The 19,326-nt window shown below is 38.7% G+C and overlaps 1 protein-coding gene and 1 non-coding gene across 2 annotated transcripts; both read right to left on the reverse strand.

The window, feature by feature from the left end:
* Positions 1-785: 785 nt before the first annotated feature.
* trnai-uau (transfer RNA isoleucine (anticodon UAU)) lies at positions 786-879 on the reverse strand. Its single transcript has 2 exons — positions 842-879; positions 786-821 (listed from the first exon to the last, which is right to left on the reverse strand). It is a non-coding gene; the product is annotated as a tRNA-Ile (tRNA).
* A 2,073-nt stretch (positions 880-2,952) lies between these two features.
* On the reverse strand, positions 2,953-15,356 carry hcar1-3 (hydroxycarboxylic acid receptor 1-3). The gene is made up of 3 exons (XM_032554129.1): positions 15,254-15,356; positions 9,079-10,096; positions 2,953-4,904 (listed from the first exon to the last, which is right to left on the reverse strand). Exon 2 carries the CDS (start codon positions 10,031-10,033, stop codon positions 9,089-9,091), a length of 945 nt encoding a protein of 314 aa, XP_032410020.1. The 5' UTR covers positions 10,034-10,096; positions 15,254-15,356; the 3' UTR covers positions 2,953-4,904; positions 9,079-9,088.
* Positions 15,357-19,326: the final 3,970 nt, after the last annotated feature.

The following is a 19,326-nucleotide window of genomic DNA, read 5'->3' on the forward strand; positions in this document are numbered from 1 at the left end:
TAAACTATTTTCACTCTCACTTCTTACACGATTTTGATCACTTTCATAAAAAATAGTTATATTTTGCTTCCAGTTATTTTAAAACCAAACATGTTTTACAATATGTTTTAGTTGTAAGATCAAAAATAATGCCGGTCTAACAGGTTAAATCATATACAACAGAGGCCAATATTTAAATAACTGTTGCATGTCTTTATTGAAGTCATATTTCAAAACTAAAACTATTTTCCCCCTGGTTGTCTGTCTGCGCAGATGGAGCGCTACTGCCCCCTGCTGTTTCTGAAACTAAATCTACACTACTAGATAAAATACTGATTGAGAATACACACAGTAAACTGTGCGGGCATTTTAAAAATGCATCTATATTTAAATATTTAAAAATGAAACATAAATTAAAGACTACCTACAAGTACAATAATTCTAAACTGAATGCTACTAAATGGAGTAAATGCTAAAAAAAATAAAATATAATAATAATAATAATAATAATAATAATAATAAAAATACTAGGATATAATTAAAATATTCAAACATTTCTAATAACTAAGGCAGAAAGACAAGACATCAATGCGAGGACAATACTGTCTACACCTTGGACAGATGGCCAGATCATCACAGGAAAACACTGAGACACGTTCAGCTTCCTTACAGCTTTTAGTTTCATTTTCAAAAGAGTACCTACAGACACAATCACAATATAGAAAAAGCGTGTGATAACTAGAGAAGATTACTGAACCGGACTACGTTTTAGTGGCAGAACGTTCCAGAAGGAAGCACCAAAAGACTGCTCCAGGTGAGGCTCGAACTCACAACCTCGGCATTGCTCTGCAGTGTACTGACTTATAAGTACCGCGCGCTAACCGATTGCGCCACTGGAGCCTACTGTTAATGGTGGGCATTTGGGGATATAACCACGGCTACCCATGATGACGTGTAGCCGTGATGACACGTTTTTGTGTAAAACGTTTTCTTTTCTTATTATTCTACCAATTACATGTAGATAATACATTACACGAACGTTTAGAATCCGGAGGAATACGTGAACGGAAGATTTTTTTCCGTTTTATCTGCACATTATCTGTTCGGGGGACGACATAAACCCCCCAAAATGGGTATTAATACAAGCAGAGCCGTGGTTAAGCTTAATATAAAAGAAATAAAGATCGCAGTGGCTCTAGATGAACCTCTAGTGTGTCTTTTTAATGACGTGGAAGTTCCCTGCGTGTTCACCAGTGGTGTGTTTTCCAAAAAACCGACATCCACGCTATGAGAAGAATCCGTCGAGGGACGTAAACGTTGTACAACAAAACGTATTATTTCCTCACTAAACTCGTCTTTAAAGTGAGAGAAAGTTGGATTAAACTGTATTTTCAGTATGTTGTGGAACAAAAATATTTACAAATAATAATTACAAATGTACATTTTTACATTTTATTAAAAAGTATATTTAATTCACCAAATCAGTTCAAAAAAGTTATATGAATTCCTTAAAATATATATATATATTAGAATATAAATATTTACTTTAGAAACCATTGTGTCTACCTAGATAATTTTATATTAGTTCACCTTTCATCCTGGAGTTAAATAATTAAGTGTGCATTATTTTCTGGAAGAATTCACAAGACTATTTGTTTCCATTTATTTAGATTCTGATCCCAGTTTTTACAAATTGTGAGCTGAGATCAAACCAAAATACCTCAATTTGATAACATAATTTGGAAAGACTTCTGTTTTTTATTAAATTCTGACTTTTGGGAATGATATACTCACAGGCTGTCATTCACAGATGCAAATGGAAAGCTGGGAAACTTTCACTGTACTATTATTGGATAGCCGTATGTTTGACAGATAATATTTATATTTATTTATTTCCAAAGCAAGAATAGCAGGATTAATGGCTGTAATTATGTTCACCCTGTAGTGCAATACCAGTAGACCAGTAGAGGTCCTCATTTTCCAATGTTTTGATGTGATATTTCTCACCATGTACCAGTAAAACATCTCCAAATTCTCAACAATTACCTAATCTAGTGATGCAAGAAACATAAATTTAGGAACTAGTTTTTGGTGTGTGCTGATAAAATAAAGCCGCCCTGGATGAGATTTCAGTGATCATGTTTATGTTGCAACATGTAACCATACAGAGGAATGGTGCATAAGAAAGAGATAAACATAATAATGCACAACAAGTCAGTTAAGTTAAGAAACATTTATAGACTGTAGATGAATAAAAACATAAATGCACAGTTTTATTGCTAAAAAATATACAAAATTAGTCCTTGATATTCTTTCTCTTTTTCTAAAAACATTACATCCAAGAATATTTTCAGCGATTCCAGTGTTTATTTTCTTATTGCTCAGAGTTAGAACAAACAGCATATAAACAGTAAATAGACATGTACATTTTGATGCATTTATTCTTTAAAAACAATTTAAATCAAACACAACTGCAAGCAAATATTAAGTGCTGCAAGCCAAATAAGTGCAAATTAAGGTTTTTTAAATTTATTTACCACTATTTTCTACGCTCTTGACCTCTTGTTTGACCTCTTCCCTGTTTAAAGGCACAGGCTGTTTTTGTGGCGTTTGCATGCGCTCCCTGTTCTTGCATACTTGTACTCTGGACGGAGATAAAACGTTTCAACTCAACATGAGTTGTTTTGTTAGCGGTGGTGGATCAAACTATTTAACTGAGTGGTTTGTCAGGGATTTTCTGTAGAGAAAATTTATATATATTACAAGAATAAAGTCATAATGTCACGAGAATAAAGTTGCATGGGAAGTAAGTCATAATATTCTGAAAATAAAGTCGAAATATTAGAATAAAGTCATAATAATGCAACTTTATTTTCGTAATACTACAACTTTATTCTCATAACATTATGACTTTTTTCTTGTACAAGTTTATTTTAGTAATTTTATGACTTTATTCTTGTAATTATTATATTTTTTATTATTTGTATGGTCCTAATACTCTGTCATAGTTCTGTAATGTGATACTCTCTGAATATATATTTGTTTTATTTGAGATTAAAGACATTTTTAAAGAATTGTTCCACAAATTTCAGTCAATTAAAATAGTACAGTAAACTAACAAACAGAAGTAGAAAAACTAAACGAAAAGAAAAGCAACTGGGAAAAAGTCTCGCTAGCATTAGCCAAGGAAAAGCTAGCATGTAGCTTTGCTATTCTGATCATCTTTGTAGGATCTTTGTTGTATTTTTTATTTTTAGACAGGCCATATAAAGAAGATTTACAGTTACTGATTAGTCAGAATATCACCTGTGCTAAACAACTCCTTTAACACACTTGGATACAGAGAAATAAGATCAGACTGTTCCGACAACCAGGATGGAGGCATCTTAAAAAGATTTTTTAAGATCTTTTTAAAGGTCTTAAAAAAACAAAAACTCCTCAATTTTCAGAAAAGTTTTCATAGTGGTTTATCTGAACATTACTTGACAGACATTTAAACCACAGTCAAGCTAGTTTGTCTCCCGTAGCAATTCGCTCTTTACACAAACTAGAAATCTAGCGATAAAAAAATAGAGAATGCAGAAAAATTAATATACTTCTATTGTTATATATGTAATTACTATTGTATTAGATAGTTGTCTGCTAAATATGGTGAGATGTTAACAAGTTGATTAGCACAGGTAGCTTAGCATGTGTTTCAAATAAAAAAGAGGTACGGTGATTAAGCTACTATGGCCTTCCTGTTTATAAGTATAGACATTTATGAAATACTGTAAATGTCATATCCAAATGTCCAATTCGGTCTTATCCAAATGTGTCAGCAGGTTAAAAGTTTATAAAAATAAAATTCTAGCTCAAAATTATAAAAGTAGTTTAATTTTAAAAGGTGTTTCATGGAGTTGGCCTCACTTTGGCTAGCAGTTAGCAACATTTTCTTGAGTTGCATGTCTCATCAAATTGCTGTGGAAAACTTTCAAGGGAAAAGGAAATCATGTAATACAAAAAGTGCAGCATTTTGCAGCAATTGAGATCCACATCTTTTAGTTTATTAACACAGTGTGACAAGCTGTGACACAAACCGTCTTAGTTCTGCAGTTTTTCAAACTTCAGCAAATGTACTTTTGTGGATCAGCCACCATTTTTATTGGTTAATTTCTTATTAAAATATGTTAGTCATTGACAGTAAGTCACTGGCTTCAAAATATGTAGAAACAGATAATTTGGTTATTTAGAAAAACATGTCAAATCTTCAGCAAAATCAAGCATCAGACGAAAGTTTGAAGTCTTACGAATACAGAGTAAAAATAAAACAATATTGAATGGTTTTCTGAGTATTTTTCCTTAGAATTACCAACAGAGATTCTCAGCATTAATAGTTTTTTTGAGGAAATTGTCCAGAAAAAAGGTGGGAAATACATAAATATATACTCTGCTAGATTAGCTCACCAGAACAATCAGAACTACTTTTAATTCATCCTGTCTTAGCAGGTTAAAGTAGTTACCTACTAACTATTCATCATTCCACCTTAAAAATACCAGCTATGCTTTTACTAAAATACCATTAATTACAAAAGTAAATGCAGATTTTATGCATTGTACTAGATCATCAGTTGAAAAACTGTCTGTACTGCTGATAACATCCTTTCCAAGAATTACAATAACTAACATGTTTTAGAGTGCATTAAGATGGTTGGAAGATGCTTCATTACACACCAATCAATGACGCACTGTAAAACATCAGCACTAAAGAAAAAGTTCTGGTCTGGCCTAGTAGAAATCTGTTGGATTTGTTCTGTTCTGTCATGTTAAATTAAGTATTTTTTATGGGTAAGTTGTGTGTAAAAGTGTCTCTTAGGTATTTGTGCTGCATGTAGATCTGTAATCCCACGAAGAAGAAGAAGAAGTGTTGTTTCCGTGCAATATGGCTGTGGAAAGAAATTAGGAAATCAGTAAATGAGTATCTTCTCTTTAGAAACACTTAACGTTAAAACCCATTGTCTGCACAAAGAAATATGCTTTTCCCTCTTTGTCTGACATGAAATCAAGCAACTCATTTCCTGGTTCAGGCCAGTTTGGGCTTGTGAAAATAATGACAGAGAAACATTTTTTAAGGTCAGACGTTGGGCAACACTCCCTCTTAACAACTCTGATGATGAAATTGTTTTGTAAGGCTCCACATTTTTGTTAAGCTACAACATCTGAGCAAACTGGGGGTATAATTGTGGGTATATTTTAAGACAACAACAGTTTGTTTCCTTGTATGACATCCTGGGGAAAAACTGGTCAAGATCTCAGGAAGAGAACGGTGGACGACGGGTTCATCAGATGCATGAAGTGTCAGGATCTGTGTTTTCTGTGTTCATTTAGAGTTTTTTGTGTCCTTGCGTCTCTTCGTTGTCCTGTCCTCCCCTTGATTGTTCCCAGGTGTGTCTCGTTCTGTCATTACCCTCCCATGTATTTAACTCCACCTGTGTTCCTTGTTCCTCGTCGGGTCCTCGTCAATGTCTAGTCTGTTCGTCGTCGGTGTGTCTCTGTGCGAGCTGCCGTGTTTCTGGACTTATTTTCTATTAAACATCCATTATTCATCTCATCTGGGTCAATAGCGTCTGCCTCACCACCAACCCGCACCACACCTCATGACAGAAGGACCCGACCATACCGATCGGTGAGGCTGCTAACATGGACCCAGCATTCAGGAGGTTACCTCCTAAAGGGCAGAGCGGCCCGAGGCGGAGGTCCGGCAGGGAGGACAGGGAGCTGGCTGAAGCCCTCGCCGACCTGCAGCGGGAGCTATTCCGGGGGACAAGACTGGTGTTGGCACCCCCCGGATATGGCCCCCGTCGATACCTCCGTCCGGGAAGCCAGCGACCTGAGCCGCCGGTGGAGCCGGCCCCTCGTCGCTTTCCGGAGCCGCCACCTCCGCTGCCCGCTCGGAGACAACGACGTGAGCCGCCGGTGCACCCGGCCCCTCGTCGCTTTCCGGACCCGCAGCCGTTTCCCAGGCTTCGCTGCGGCTCGCCCCCGCGGCCGGTTCCAAGGCTTCGCTGCGGCTCGCCCCCGCGGCCGGTTCCAAGGCTTCGCTGCGGCTCGCCTCCGCGGCCGGTTCCAAGGCTTCGCTGCGGCTCGCCTCCGCGGCCGGTTCCAAGGCTTCGCTGCGGCTCGCCTCCGCGGCCGGTTCCAAGGCTTCGCTGCGGCTCGCCCCCGCGGCCGGTTCCAAGGCTTCGCTGCGGCTCGCCCCCGCGGCCGGTTCCAAGGCTTCGCTGCGGCTCGCCTCCGCGGCCGGTTCCAAGGCTTCGCTCCGGCGCACCCGAGGCCGAGTCAGCCGGCGTTCCAGCCGGCGCACCCGAGGCCGAATCAGCCGGCGTTCCAGCCGGCGCACCCGAGGCCGAATCAGCCGGCGTTCCAGCCGGCGCACCCGAGGCCGAATCAGCCGGCGTTCCAGCCGGCGCACCCGAGGCCGAATCAGCCGGCGTTCCAGCCGGCGCACCTTCCGAGACTCCCAGTGTTCCTTCCGAGACTCCCAGTGTTCCTTCCGAGACTCCCAGTGTTCCTTCCGAGACTCCCAGTGTTCCTTCCGAGACCCAGACTCCCTGCGTTCCTTCCGAGACTCCCTGCGTTCCTCCAGAGACTCCCTGCGTTCCGACTCTGACTCCCTGCGTTCCGACTCTGACTCCCTGCGTTCCTCCAGAGACCCTGACCTCCAGCGTTCCTCCAGAGACCCTGACCTCCAGCGTTCCTCCAGAGACCCTGACCTCCAGCGTTCCTCCAGAGACCCTGACCTCCAGCGTTCCTCCAGAGACCCTGACCTCCAGCGTTCCTCCCGAGACCCGGACCTCCAGCGTTCCTCCCGAGACCGAGACCTCCAGCGTTCCTCCCGAGACCGAGACCTCCAGCGTTCCACCCGAGACCGAGACCCCCAGCGTTCCACCCGAGACCGAGACCCCCAGCGTTCCACCCGAGACCGAGACCCTCTGCGTTCCACCCGAGACCGAGACCCCTTGTGCTCCGACCGAGACCCCTTGTGCTCCGACCGAGACCCCTTGTGCTCCAACCGAGACCCCCTGTGCTCCACCAGAGACCCTGCCTCGGGGGGCTCGTCGTCGCCGTCTGTGGGCGGCCCCCGGGACTCATCGCCACCTCCAGCGCCGGGGACGGCCGCCGGACCGCCTCCGTGGTTCCCGCCTCCAGCGCCGCGGACGGCCGCCGGACCGCCTCCGTGGTTCCCGCCTCCAGCGCCGCGGACGGCCGCCGGACCGCCTCCGTGGTTCCCGCCTCCAGCGCCGCGGACGGCCGCCGGACCGCCTCCGTGGTTCCCGCCTCCAGCGCCGCGGACGGCCGCCGGACCGCCTCCGTGGTTCCCGCCTCCAGCGCCGCGGACGGCCGCCGGACTGCCTCCGTGGTTCCCGCCTCCGTGGTTCCCGCCTCCAGCGCCGCGGACCGCCTCTGTGGTTCCCGCCTCCAGCGCCGCGGACGACCACCGGACCACCTCCGTGGTTCCCGCCGCCGCGGACGACCGCCAGACCACCTCCGTGGTTCCCGCCTCCTTTGCCTCCGCCCACCCTTTGGGTAGTTTTTTGTTGTTTTTGGACTCTTGGCCCTCCCTGTGTTTCCGCCCACAGCGGTGGGTTGTTTTTTGTTTTTTCTGGACTCTGGCCCCCCGTCCAGCGCCCCTCCGCCCACCCTTGTTGTGTTTTTTGTTTTTTGGGCGTCTGGTAGCCGCCCTTGAGGGGGGGGTACTGTCAGGATCTGTGTTTTCTGTGTTCATTTAGAGTTTTTTGTGTCCTTGCGTCTCTTCGTTGTCCTGTCCTCCCCTTGATTGTTCCCAGGTGTGTCTCGTTCTGTCATTACCCTCCCATGTATTTAACTCCACCTGTGTTCCTTGTTCCTCGTCGGGTCCTCGTCAATGTCTAGTCTGTTCGTCGTCGGTGTGTCTCTGTGCGAGCTGCCGTGTTTCTGGACTTATTTTCTATTAAACATCCATTATTCATCTCATCTGGGTCAATAGCGTCTGCCTCACCACCAACCCGCACCACACCTCATGACATGAAGGTGCCAAGTTTCTCTTCTCACCATTCTGGAATGAAATTGTTCTGTGTCTTTGAGACATGCTATAGTCATGGGATATGCTTTGGTGAAACATGTGCAGATAAATCATAGAACAAAAAAGCAAAAGGCCCTTTGAAGGTTCTAGCTAAAGCTAGTCAGAGTGTACTAAATGACAGTGAAGCGAGACTAAAAATGAGTCTAAAAGCAGCATAAAAGTCAGATCGGAAACACGCTCAGGGACAAAACCTTAATTTTTAGACTTTATGTTGTCTGGTGGCTCTGACATATAATTTTTTTTTTGTCCATAATGACCAACTTTACATTTAGCACTAAAAGAAGGAAGTCGGCAAGCCATGCTAATTGTGGCTATGCATGAATGCTAACTGCAGCATTCATGCATAACATGAATGCTGCAGGAAGAACTGGTCCACTTCACATGAAAGATATTGTCAAAAGGTGAGTTCCCATTACAAATGTACACAAAACATGTGTCAATATTCCACTAACGTCAAAAAAACTCAGTTTCATAACAGTAATCTTTCCATTAAAAGAAACAACTAAAATCACACGTGAATAAGATTGTTCATTTAATAACTCATTACAAACAGGCAGCACCATGATCCTCCAATTATTTCCTGTCTTCTTCTTCTTTGTCATTTCTGCCAGTAGTAAAATCCAGTTGTTGATCATGCGACTCGTGTGATGCAAAAAAAGTGCTTTCATTGCTGTTTTACTAAGTAAACCAATAAATCACCTCATCCCAGCATCAAAATCTTTTTTTTCAAAACCAAGTTTTTTCATAATTGGAAAATAAATAAGCTAATTTATAGTGAAAATATCAAATTGAGCAATTATATCTTCAATAATATAAATGCAGCTTGTGACAGTAGTAGTCAGCATTATGTGGAAACACTGAAGCACTATCTAAATACAAATACAATATATTTTTAAACCTGTCTGAAAAACAGAAGACATTTTGCCTGAATTATTGCATGTAAAAATCTATTTCCGCTCTTTTCAATCAAACAAACCCTCAATTGTTATTGAATTTACCTGTCAGCTGTTATAGGGTGCAGTCTTCGCTGATGCTTCTCTTGCATTTGAAGGAGTTCTTCAGAATGTCATGAAACACAGAGCTGGAGAAGAAATAGATGACGGGGTCCAAGGCGCTGTTGAGGTAGGTGAAGCCAATGCTCACCATGAAGAGATTGATCCATAACTTGTAGGTTTCACATGCTTCTGGGTGGAACATCCCTATGTAGAGCCCCACCAGGCCTGTGATGACGCCTGGCATGAAGCAGAGGATGAACACCATGTTGATGACCATTACAGCTCGGATGGCGCGCTGCGCTCTCTCTTTCTCCATTTGAACCCTTTGTATTTGGCAGGCGATCTTGACGGAGCAGAAAACGAGCAAAAACAAAGGCAGGAAGAACTCTAGGACGTAGGCTACATAGTGCATTTTTATTGCCGTAGGGAGGACTTCATAGGAGTTGAAGCTGCGACACATTTTCTTCTTTCCCACCGGATGGAGGAGGTCGATTGTCAACAACGGAATACGATATAAAATCACGATGAGCCATATCATCGCTGACAGTTTGTACGCCTGAGTTGAGGTCAGTCGACTGATGGGGTGGTGTGGATGGACCACCTTCAGGTAGCGGTCGATTGCCACGGCTGTCATGAATGAAATGCTGGCAGATCGATTGACGGACAGCATGTACAGGTTCATGCGGCACCAAATCGACCCGAACTGCCAGTCGTCGCCTCGGAAGTGGGTGTCGATGCGGAAGGGCACGCTGAGGAAGAGCAGGAAGTCGGCCAGACAGAGGTTAAAGAGGAAGGTGACGTGGGATTTCCAGAACTTCATACGGCGACAGAAGATCCACAGCGCGAGGATGCTGCCTGGCAGCCCCACCAGAGTCTCGATAGTCAGGAAAATGATCACCAACACGTTCGCAACTTCACTGTTCCCAGGACGGCAGGTCATATTTCCCCCTGAATTCATTCTGGCAGAGTATCGTCGGATGTTTTCACTCGCTGAACAAGTATGTCAACAAGTAGGCTAACACTGCCAAGGAAAAGAATAAAAACTGATTATTGTTATATTGGAATGTGAAAGCAAATGATTTTGAGAATTGATGTTAGGGTTCAGATTATTTTAGGAATGACAAAAGATTTAAGAATAAACTTATATACAAACATGTAAGTGGGTGAATAATGTTGCAAAGAAACAACTTGACACAAAAACATAGAAAGGGTTGGCAAAGGCATTTAGGAGGTAAAAGAAATGCTTAACTGTTTTCACACCAGATTGTCCGGTAGATTTGGTCCAATTGAGGAGATAAGTTGCAACATTTGTTGCATTTTCATCTGTTGCAGTTCGATTTCTCTCTGCACTGTGTCAAATCAACCAAATCATTTGAAAAACCAGTTCTCCTCCTCGCCTGTGGTGGCACTGCACCAAGAACCACTGAAGGAAACAACATGAAAACCTCTGAAGAAGACACTGAGCTCAACTTCCTTCTTTACAAAATGTAAACAAAAATGAAGTGGTGTCAGATTTTAGTGATTGAAGGATTTTTTGTTTGTCTTTGGTAAAAAAAATGTTTTTAAAAAAGCTAATTCTCTAGCAATAGACTTGCGCGCTTGCTTGTGTTTATCCAGAATGCCCTGCACTGTAGTCCACTTCCTGCTTTTGGAGCGGTTTCTGGTCCACTTGGTGTTCAAACTGCACCAAAGTTCACTTGTACTGAACCAAGACTGAGGTTTTTAGATGAACCAGAGTCCGCATTAGAGTTTGATTGCGCATTCACAACTCCCCAAACGAACCGGACTTTCTAGGCAAACACACTGATTAAAGCGCACCAAACATAGCTGATGTGAATGAAGGCCATTACATGCTACAAACATTATGAATTTATTTGTATAAATCCTAATATTATCTGTTGCTCTATGAAAGAAACTCATAATTTATGACCTGAATCAGTTAATCTGTGATCGGCCTCATGGTCTGTCGAAGTGGGCAGAGGATGAACACTCACTGTGACAGGATTACTTTAACCTGGCTTCACTTAGCTGCTCCTTCTAAACCTGGTAGAGTTAAACAGCTGAAAGCTAGGTAAGGTGATCCAACACGGCTTGGTTCAGATCAGGATTTGTCACCCATACCTGGATTTCTGATTTCTACTTTTATGCTTTAGTTCATGTTTTGTTTTACAAAACCAGAACCGGTTCCATTGTTTGCTTCAACCAAATGAGACCTGCTACCTTTTTTCATAAATGTCACCTGATATTCAGTTCCCTTATTATGTGTTTTCTACCTGTTTTTCTTAGTTTTTTTTGCTGATTCATTGAGTCAACAAAAACAAAATGAAGCATTTTTATTTACAATGGTTGGCGTTTTTATTTTCTCCACCTGGTTTTAATTTTAAGGCACTAAGAAGAGTGAAACAACCTTCTTTGGATCTAATCTTAACATTCAACCATCGAGAGCAGTGGTTCCCAAAGCGGAATGGATGAATGAAAAAAAAAAACAGTTACACAAAAGTGTTTCACTGTAAAGATGGTTTGTAGTTTGTTTTGTTGCAACCTGAAGTGTGAAATAAACTTCAGTGGAATTTGAAAACAAAATGTGTGTTTAGGTTTATGTCTGGTTGAATGATGTGTGTGCCCAGTTGATTTTTTTTTCTTTTTTGGGGGGGATTTTATTGTAATCCATAGGGAGGCCCAGAAAATCTTTGGGAACCACTGATCTAGACCATGTTAGAAAAAAGTTTAAGATGATAGAAAGCCAACAGTAGCTCTTATTACAGCCAAGGTATGAGACTATAATAGAAACATATTTTATTGCCCTTTATTGTGGGGAGATTTTAGCGCAACAGATTGTTGAGGAAAATGAGTTTTTTCTCAACAACCTGATAAAGAGAGCTCGTTCTGTTCTGGGGAATATTTTGGAGATGATGGTGCAAATAAGAATTCTTCATAAAATCAAACATAATTACAACAGAGTGTCTTCAACCAGAGGCTTCTTCAGAATTGCTGTAATACTGACTGCTACAGGAGATCCTTCCTGCCCACAGCCATCCAAGAAACCTAATGAGTCTTGACGATATTTAATTTCATTTAAGGATTAATAAAGTTTTTTTTAACTGAATTTGAATTATATGACCATCATGAAAGCAGAGTTTACTTGAATAACTTTTTTTAAATATACCAAATGTCCACAAATTTTTATATCACTTGATGATGTAATTTTTAAATATTAAATGATTAACGTTTTAATTGGTTATTCGGTACTTGGGTAGACTTTTTTCCAAATTTTGTTTTACTTGAATAGTTTCTTTTTTTATTTTTGGCATCCACCTTTGCTTAAGTGTGACCAACTCTAAAAGCAAGCACAAATGCGCATGTTGACACAATAACAAAAAACAAAGATGTCAGCACTAAACTTAGAAAGTTGAAAAGGTTATTTATAAGTAGAAAACATTTTTAGGCAGTTGCCAATTTTCCCAAAAGTGCTCAGACTGACCGACGCTGAAAGCAATTGGATAAAAACCAAATAGCTTCTTCTCCGATTACACAGAATTCAGTTAAAATTTAAAGTTTGTGACATGAAAATTAGAAAAAAAGAAAATATCTGGCTTGCTTAAGGGTCTTCACTAGAAAAAAAGTGAACGCAAAAACAACATATCAGCTCAAAAACTTCATAAACTCTCAAAGCACGGTGGTGCGAGGTTAATGATTTGGGCTTGTTTTACAGCCAATGCGATCTAGAGTCAAATGTAAGATATTAGTTGGAGCAGCAGCTTATGCTAGTGTGTAATTATTTTCATAACAGTAACAGCCTGGCGCTGTTAATGTTGTTTCTATATTTATTGTTTCTCTTCGAAGGAGACAAACGTAATAAAGAAGATTAATGCAAAACAAAGGGGCTGCAGATCCCAAAAGTCTAAACAAAACACAAAAATATTTCCAGAAACCAGACATGCCCATAAACACGTACACAGAAAAGGAGGAAAATAGAGTGAAAGGAAGAGCTGCTAGCACAGATACTGAGGAAGATAATGACTCAGGGGGAAACAGGAGTCAGACAACCACATAAATAACTGAAAAAAAAACAAAGCCAGAGCCAAGACGGTGGCAAATTCACAGCTGAACACAAAACCTGTCAAAGCAGGGGAGTTCAAGCTTTCTGTCATGGGGGACAAAATACAAGAGAATGTACAAAAAAAATAAAAAAATTTCTAGGAAAGGGAAATTAGTTATTGCAAATCCAAAACTTAAAACGGATTTTGCTGTGTTAAAATAGAGGCATCTACTTTTTATGTTTTTGGGAGCTCAATTAATCAGCTTTATTCTTGTTTATTAAACAGGATTTGGGTCACTTTCTTTCAAAACAATTGCTATTTTTACCCAATTTCTCTTTTTCTGTTGTTGAATCATGAACTTTCACTGAGGAAAGTTGGACCTGCAGAACTCTGGCTGCTGCTCTGGGTTCCTGTGTTGATAATCCTGGGAAGGTTCACCACTTCCTCCAGCTTTCTCTGTTTATGGATATTGGCCTACTTTATATTGTCAGCGAAATCAGTGAAACTGAATAAAAAACAATATGATTAATCACATTTAACTCATAATTGTGGCCATTTATGTTTTCTCCGGGCAGCTTAGATATCTTTCCTCTTTCAGGCAATAAAATTATAATTTAAAATCAGCTTTTCATATCTACTCAGGTTCTTTCCAAAATACAGTAATCTGTAAAGATGCCAATAATTTTTCACCCCGGTGGCTTTACGATGAATCTACACTGCAAAAACACAAAATCTTGCCAAGTTTTTGGTCTACTTTCTTGTGCAAATAACTTAGTTCACTTAAAATAAAACAAAACTACCTTACAAGTAACTTTACAGCAAGATATAGGAGCTTGTTTGAAGTCAATAATATCTTAATATTAATGAAAAAACATTAGTTATAAGTGAAATAATCTACTTTTTTCTCCATATAACAAGTTAAAAGTTAGTTTTCTTTTATTACTACAATATTTGCAATAAAAAAATAAATGCTAAGATTTTGTGGTTTTGCAGCGTATTTTATGGGTTCTGCAGAGAAGAGACAACATTTATCAGTTCAGAAATATGTTATGCAAGTAAAGTAAAGTATGCATGTAAACTGCAGGTATTTGAGTGAATTTATGTTTTAGGAAGTGGGTTTAAACAAAACAGACAACTATGAGGAAATATTTGCACCGATTAAAAAGGGAAAACCCAAATCACAGAGGGCATGCCCAGAACTGCAGCCTTTGTTTACATAAAACTCTGTTGTGCCAGATTTTTATTAGCAACTCCTTTATAAATAATATTTATGGTTCACTAACTTTAAATACAATTAAGCACATTTAAAATTGAGTCGTTATATGGGTGAAGTTAGAAGATTATTGTGTTTGCAAGAGGAATTCCTGTAAGATCATGCAGAAAGGCTTTAACTGCACAGTAACGTTAAATTAAAACTATTTCAGTGCATACCAGTGCAAGTAAAAACCAAACTCAGCTTTAATAATCTGAATATTGCTACTTAGAATTCATGTTTTATGAGAGATGTGCTTTTAAAAGTTGCGCAACAGATTATAAAACAAGTATCATGAGGGTAAAATTGTAATTTCCTGCATGTTCACTGCAAAAACACAAAATCTTAACAAATATTTTGGTTTAGTTTCAAGGCAATATCTTAGTACTTTTGAAATAAGACGAAAACAACTTACAAGGAACTTTTCATCAATAAACAGTAGCTTATTTTAAGTCAACACTTCCTTAATATTGATGAAAATTGTTAGTTATAAGAGAAATAATTTGCCAGTATAACACAACATTTTTCAGTTCAAATGTCTTTAATCAGTACTTCACTTATAACTATAACCTTTTTATTCAAATTAAGGACGTATTGACTTAAAACAACCTCATATTTCTAGCTTAAAAGTTGTTTGTAACTTAGTTTAATCTTAATTCAAGTTTACTAAAATAGTAGATCAAAAATACTTGGTAAGATTCTGCAGTGTATCAACATCTTCATCTATTTTTCTGCCGAATATTTTAGAGTTCGCTTTAATTCAGCTTTTCCTCTTTTATTTATTTTTTTATATGAAATGAATGCAACACATCTAGTTCAAACTACAGAAAAAAAACCACATGCATTCATAAAAACTGGGTAAAAACGTGAAGTTTTTGGTACTCACCAGCAGTAATGCGTTCCGTTGGTGAAGACAATGAAGAGCGTGGCGAGAGTGAAAGTGCGCTACTGTGAGAAATGTGAGATCTCCTTCCAGAAGAAGCAGGTTGTGTGAGGGCTTGTCAAAACATGATGTTGGTAAAGATGTTTCCAGAGAAAACATTTGGCCACAAACTTGCATGTTAGCTCCAGAATTACTTATGACACACTGACTTTTCAGAATTTATACGGAAATATTGAAAAGAAAAAAAATACACCGTTTTGATGTTCTTAGGTACTTCACCAGGTGTCAAAATTATTTTTATCTATGATTAAGAACACAGAGCATATTCTGCTTTGAGATTAGTTATTGTTGCAAAAGTGAAAATGGAAATTTGTGTTTTTGAAAAACTAAGTACACCCCATGACTGATTTTATGACCATGTGTCAAGTAACATCAACTTTTTAAATGTTTTTTCCTCACTTTTACTCACAAGTCCTTATTTATTACGTTTGTTTAACTTAAATGATGCATCTCTTCTGATTTTAGTTGGACTAAAATCCAGCAGCAGTTTCCTTCACTTCTTGGCTGCTGAACGCTTCTGTTGGTCTTTTCATTTTTAAAAACCTGTTAATTTCACACTTGCTATGCAGCTTCAGGAGCAAAGCAGCTTGATAAATTTAACTGGCAGCTAATCAGAAAGATGAGAATTTCAAATACTTTTTGAATTTTCAATAATATTTTATAGCAACGACTGAAAAACTTAAATTCTATAGTAAAAAAAAATATAAAAAATTTGTGATTACAAAAATTAGATTGAATCTTTTTTTATTTTTGCATTTTTCCTGCTTTCTTGGGCCCCTGATCCACTGCAATAACTTTTTTTTCTTCTCTTTCAGGTGTTCTTTTTGTAGATTTGCCAGTTTTTGGTATCTGCCAAGCAGTTTGTCTTATTTGACTTCAGTAACTCGTGGTCATAACCTGCGTTACAAATACGCGCTAGTCGTGGTCGATATTCTGCTAATGTTGAAAAAGCACCATTTCGCCATTTCCATTAAATAACAAATGAAATCAAAATCACACGTAAATAAGCTTGTTCACGCGGTAAGTCATTAAAAATTACGGCAGCGACGATTGTAAATAAGCAGCTACATGAAATATATTCGCTCATCGCTGACGTCAGAGGAGCCGATAGCGTCTTATTCAGCCGTTGGACTGAAAAACGGCTACGTATGCGGCATTTATGGAAAATTATATTCGACGATTTTACAGAAGAGCGACTGATTCAACACGTTGGAATTATCCACAATCTTTTATGAACTGTGTGAACCAGCTGTACATTGTACGAAAAAACACCAAAAAAAACCACCATCCTTCCTCTACTTTCTGATCTCTTCTTCGATGGTTTCCAATAGTAGCAACGTTTGAGAAATATTTCAGAAATCATCAGGAGATATAATATTTGAGAGTATTTTTAGATTTCTAAGAAGAACGGGTATTATGGGGAGGGTATAAGCGTGTGATCCATACTCCAACCTGGAAGGTGGCGGTAATGCACCTGTAAGTTGTTTGCCAACCGCCATAAAACAAGAAGAAGAAAAAGTAGTAACGTTTGGTGTGAAAAACCTCATTATTCCAGCTTCAAAGTTGTGTCTTTTTGTCAATTGACGTGTTTTCATTCATCAAAATTATTTTTGTAATTTCAATTTGCGCAATGTTATGGTTAATGGAAACACAGCGAGTGACTGCAAGGAGTTCAAGCATCACCTTGAAACCTGAGATGTTTATGCTGAAATTTTATGGTATGTTATGCTTAGTTGTGTTTTTAGTGTTTCAGTTTGATTTCACCTTTATTTACTGAGGGATCTGATTGGTGTTTTTGTACATTTAAGGGTATGTACATTTTTGTCTTTTGGTAAAAACCAGGATCTTTTTTTTTTTTTTTAAAAACCGTTGACATTTTGTGCCCTTTTTACCGTAATTCAAAGCAAACATTACTTCCCATTTTTCCTAATCACCGAGTCAGTTCCTCTCTGAATTATTTTATGTAATCACTTTTTACTTTTATGCACCAGCACCCCTCTAAGGGACCAGGGTGTACAGAAAATGGATGGATCGATGGACTTTTTACTTGTACTTTTATGGTATTAAAATGAAAAGGCTGCACTAAACAAACTCAAATCTCACCAATATTTATCACCTGTTGGTTCTTGCATGCAGCAGAACTAAACAACACTATAAAGGTTATAAATCTTGAATTTCCCTAACTAATCTCTACAACAGGGTGTCTCACAACAGAACCTTGATAACTTTATGGTCACTGACTTCCTGACTGTGGGTTAAGCCCCGCCCACCGGCCTAGAGGTGTGTTTGCTAGAATCACTGGACTCTGATCCACAGGTCTACAACTCGACCGCCTGTTTTATGACTGTACTCGCAGAATAAACACACAAGACCCGACTCTGGCACCACCAGAAGTGACATCTGCTCTCAGGAAATTTACGGCCACTTGGTGTGCAGCATGAGACCTGAACATACAGAACCATACAGTTGTTTTTATGGTGTATTTATCTACGTTCATCCATTGTCTACGCCAAGGTTATTATAGCTAACCAAAATAAACAACTGAAATTGAGAAAACGGTAATTAATGGAGAAGAACTATAATTAACTGGAACTATATCGTAAGTTATATAACTAAAACATACTAAAATCAGAGATATGATACCCTGTTTTTGTGAATCTGTTTATTACCTAAGCACGTAACAGTCATGTTTTTTGACTGTAGGAGGAAGCTGGAGTACCCGGAGAGAATCCACGCATGCACAGGGAGAACAGAGGAATCGAACCCAGGACCTTCTTGCTACAAGGCCACAGTGCTACCAACAACGCCACTGTGCAGCCCATTTGAATATGCATTACCAAATTAATATATATTTAATCACTACATAACCTTTTTTGAATTCTACATGTAAAAATTAACCAATGTATGAAAAAACTAAAGCTACTATTATAAATAATAAAATACAAATAAACAATATTTAACTAATAAAAACCAGCAAGCACACTCTAAAAACTAACTAAAACTAACTGAATTAGACAAACAAAACATCACAGCAAAATCAAACTAAACTATAACAAAAAATCTAAAACTATCTTTGTAGGGTTTGCTGTGACTCTCCAGGTCTTCACACAGAGACATATAAAGAAAAACTGCTTGCATATTTACATTAACCAGATATTGCAACTAAAATTTAGTCTTTTCTCTTTCCCTGTTGGATGATGGGTGGGTGTACTTACGTATTTGCACACGGCTTCTATCTTTAAGCTTAATTTTTTTTTAAATCTTGAGTTTTTGCGCTTTTAATTAGTTTTTAACCACTTAATGTATTTTGTACAATTTATAGTACAATAATTTGAATTTAATGCCATCAGGCAAATATGAGAGAAAAACGCATTGTTTCATTCTCTCAATAACAATAATTTAATAAAATTAAATTTAGCTATTTAATTTTAAATAAATAGTAAAATTATTATTAATTATTTATTAACTAAATAAATAAGAATGATTTAATTTTTATTTAAATAATTTAATTAACAATATATTTAAAATGTTGTCAATATTAAATATATTAATTAAGTAACTAGCAATTATTTAATTATTGTTTAATAATTAATCATTAAATTAATTACTTAATTTTATAGTTAGTCAAACAATTTATTTAATTATAAATACACTAAATACATAAATGAATACAATTAACTTGAATAATAAAATGATCATGTTTAATGAATAAAAAATATTTTATTAATATGTGAATGATTTAATTTTATTAGATTATACAATATGGCAGAATATACATTTTTCAAAAGGATCTGTAAACGTTTTCAATATTTTTGATTAAAATAAAAATAAGGACGGATCCCACCCGCCCAAAAATCCAAGAAGAAGAAGAAGCTGACGTCATCGCATGCGACACTTCCACTCCGGTGAGTACAAACCTGAATCTGTCAAAAATGTTTTTGTACTATAGAACAAGAAAATAAATAACTCCCAAGTGTTACGTTATAAGGTTGCTGACGGCAGTTTTAGGACTTAAT

Source organism: Xiphophorus hellerii, chromosome 22 (genome assembly GCF_003331165.1).
Source record: "Xiphophorus hellerii strain 12219 chromosome 22, Xiphophorus_hellerii-4.1, whole genome shotgun sequence".
NCBI lineage: Eukaryota > Metazoa > Chordata > Actinopteri > Cyprinodontiformes > Poeciliidae > Xiphophorus > Xiphophorus hellerii.

Excerpts from the sequence above, each read along its gene's own strand:
- hcar1-3 (XM_032554129.1), bottom strand. The coding sequence starts at position 10,033 with ATGAATTCAGGGGGAAATATGACCTGCCGTCCTGGGAACAGTGAAGTT.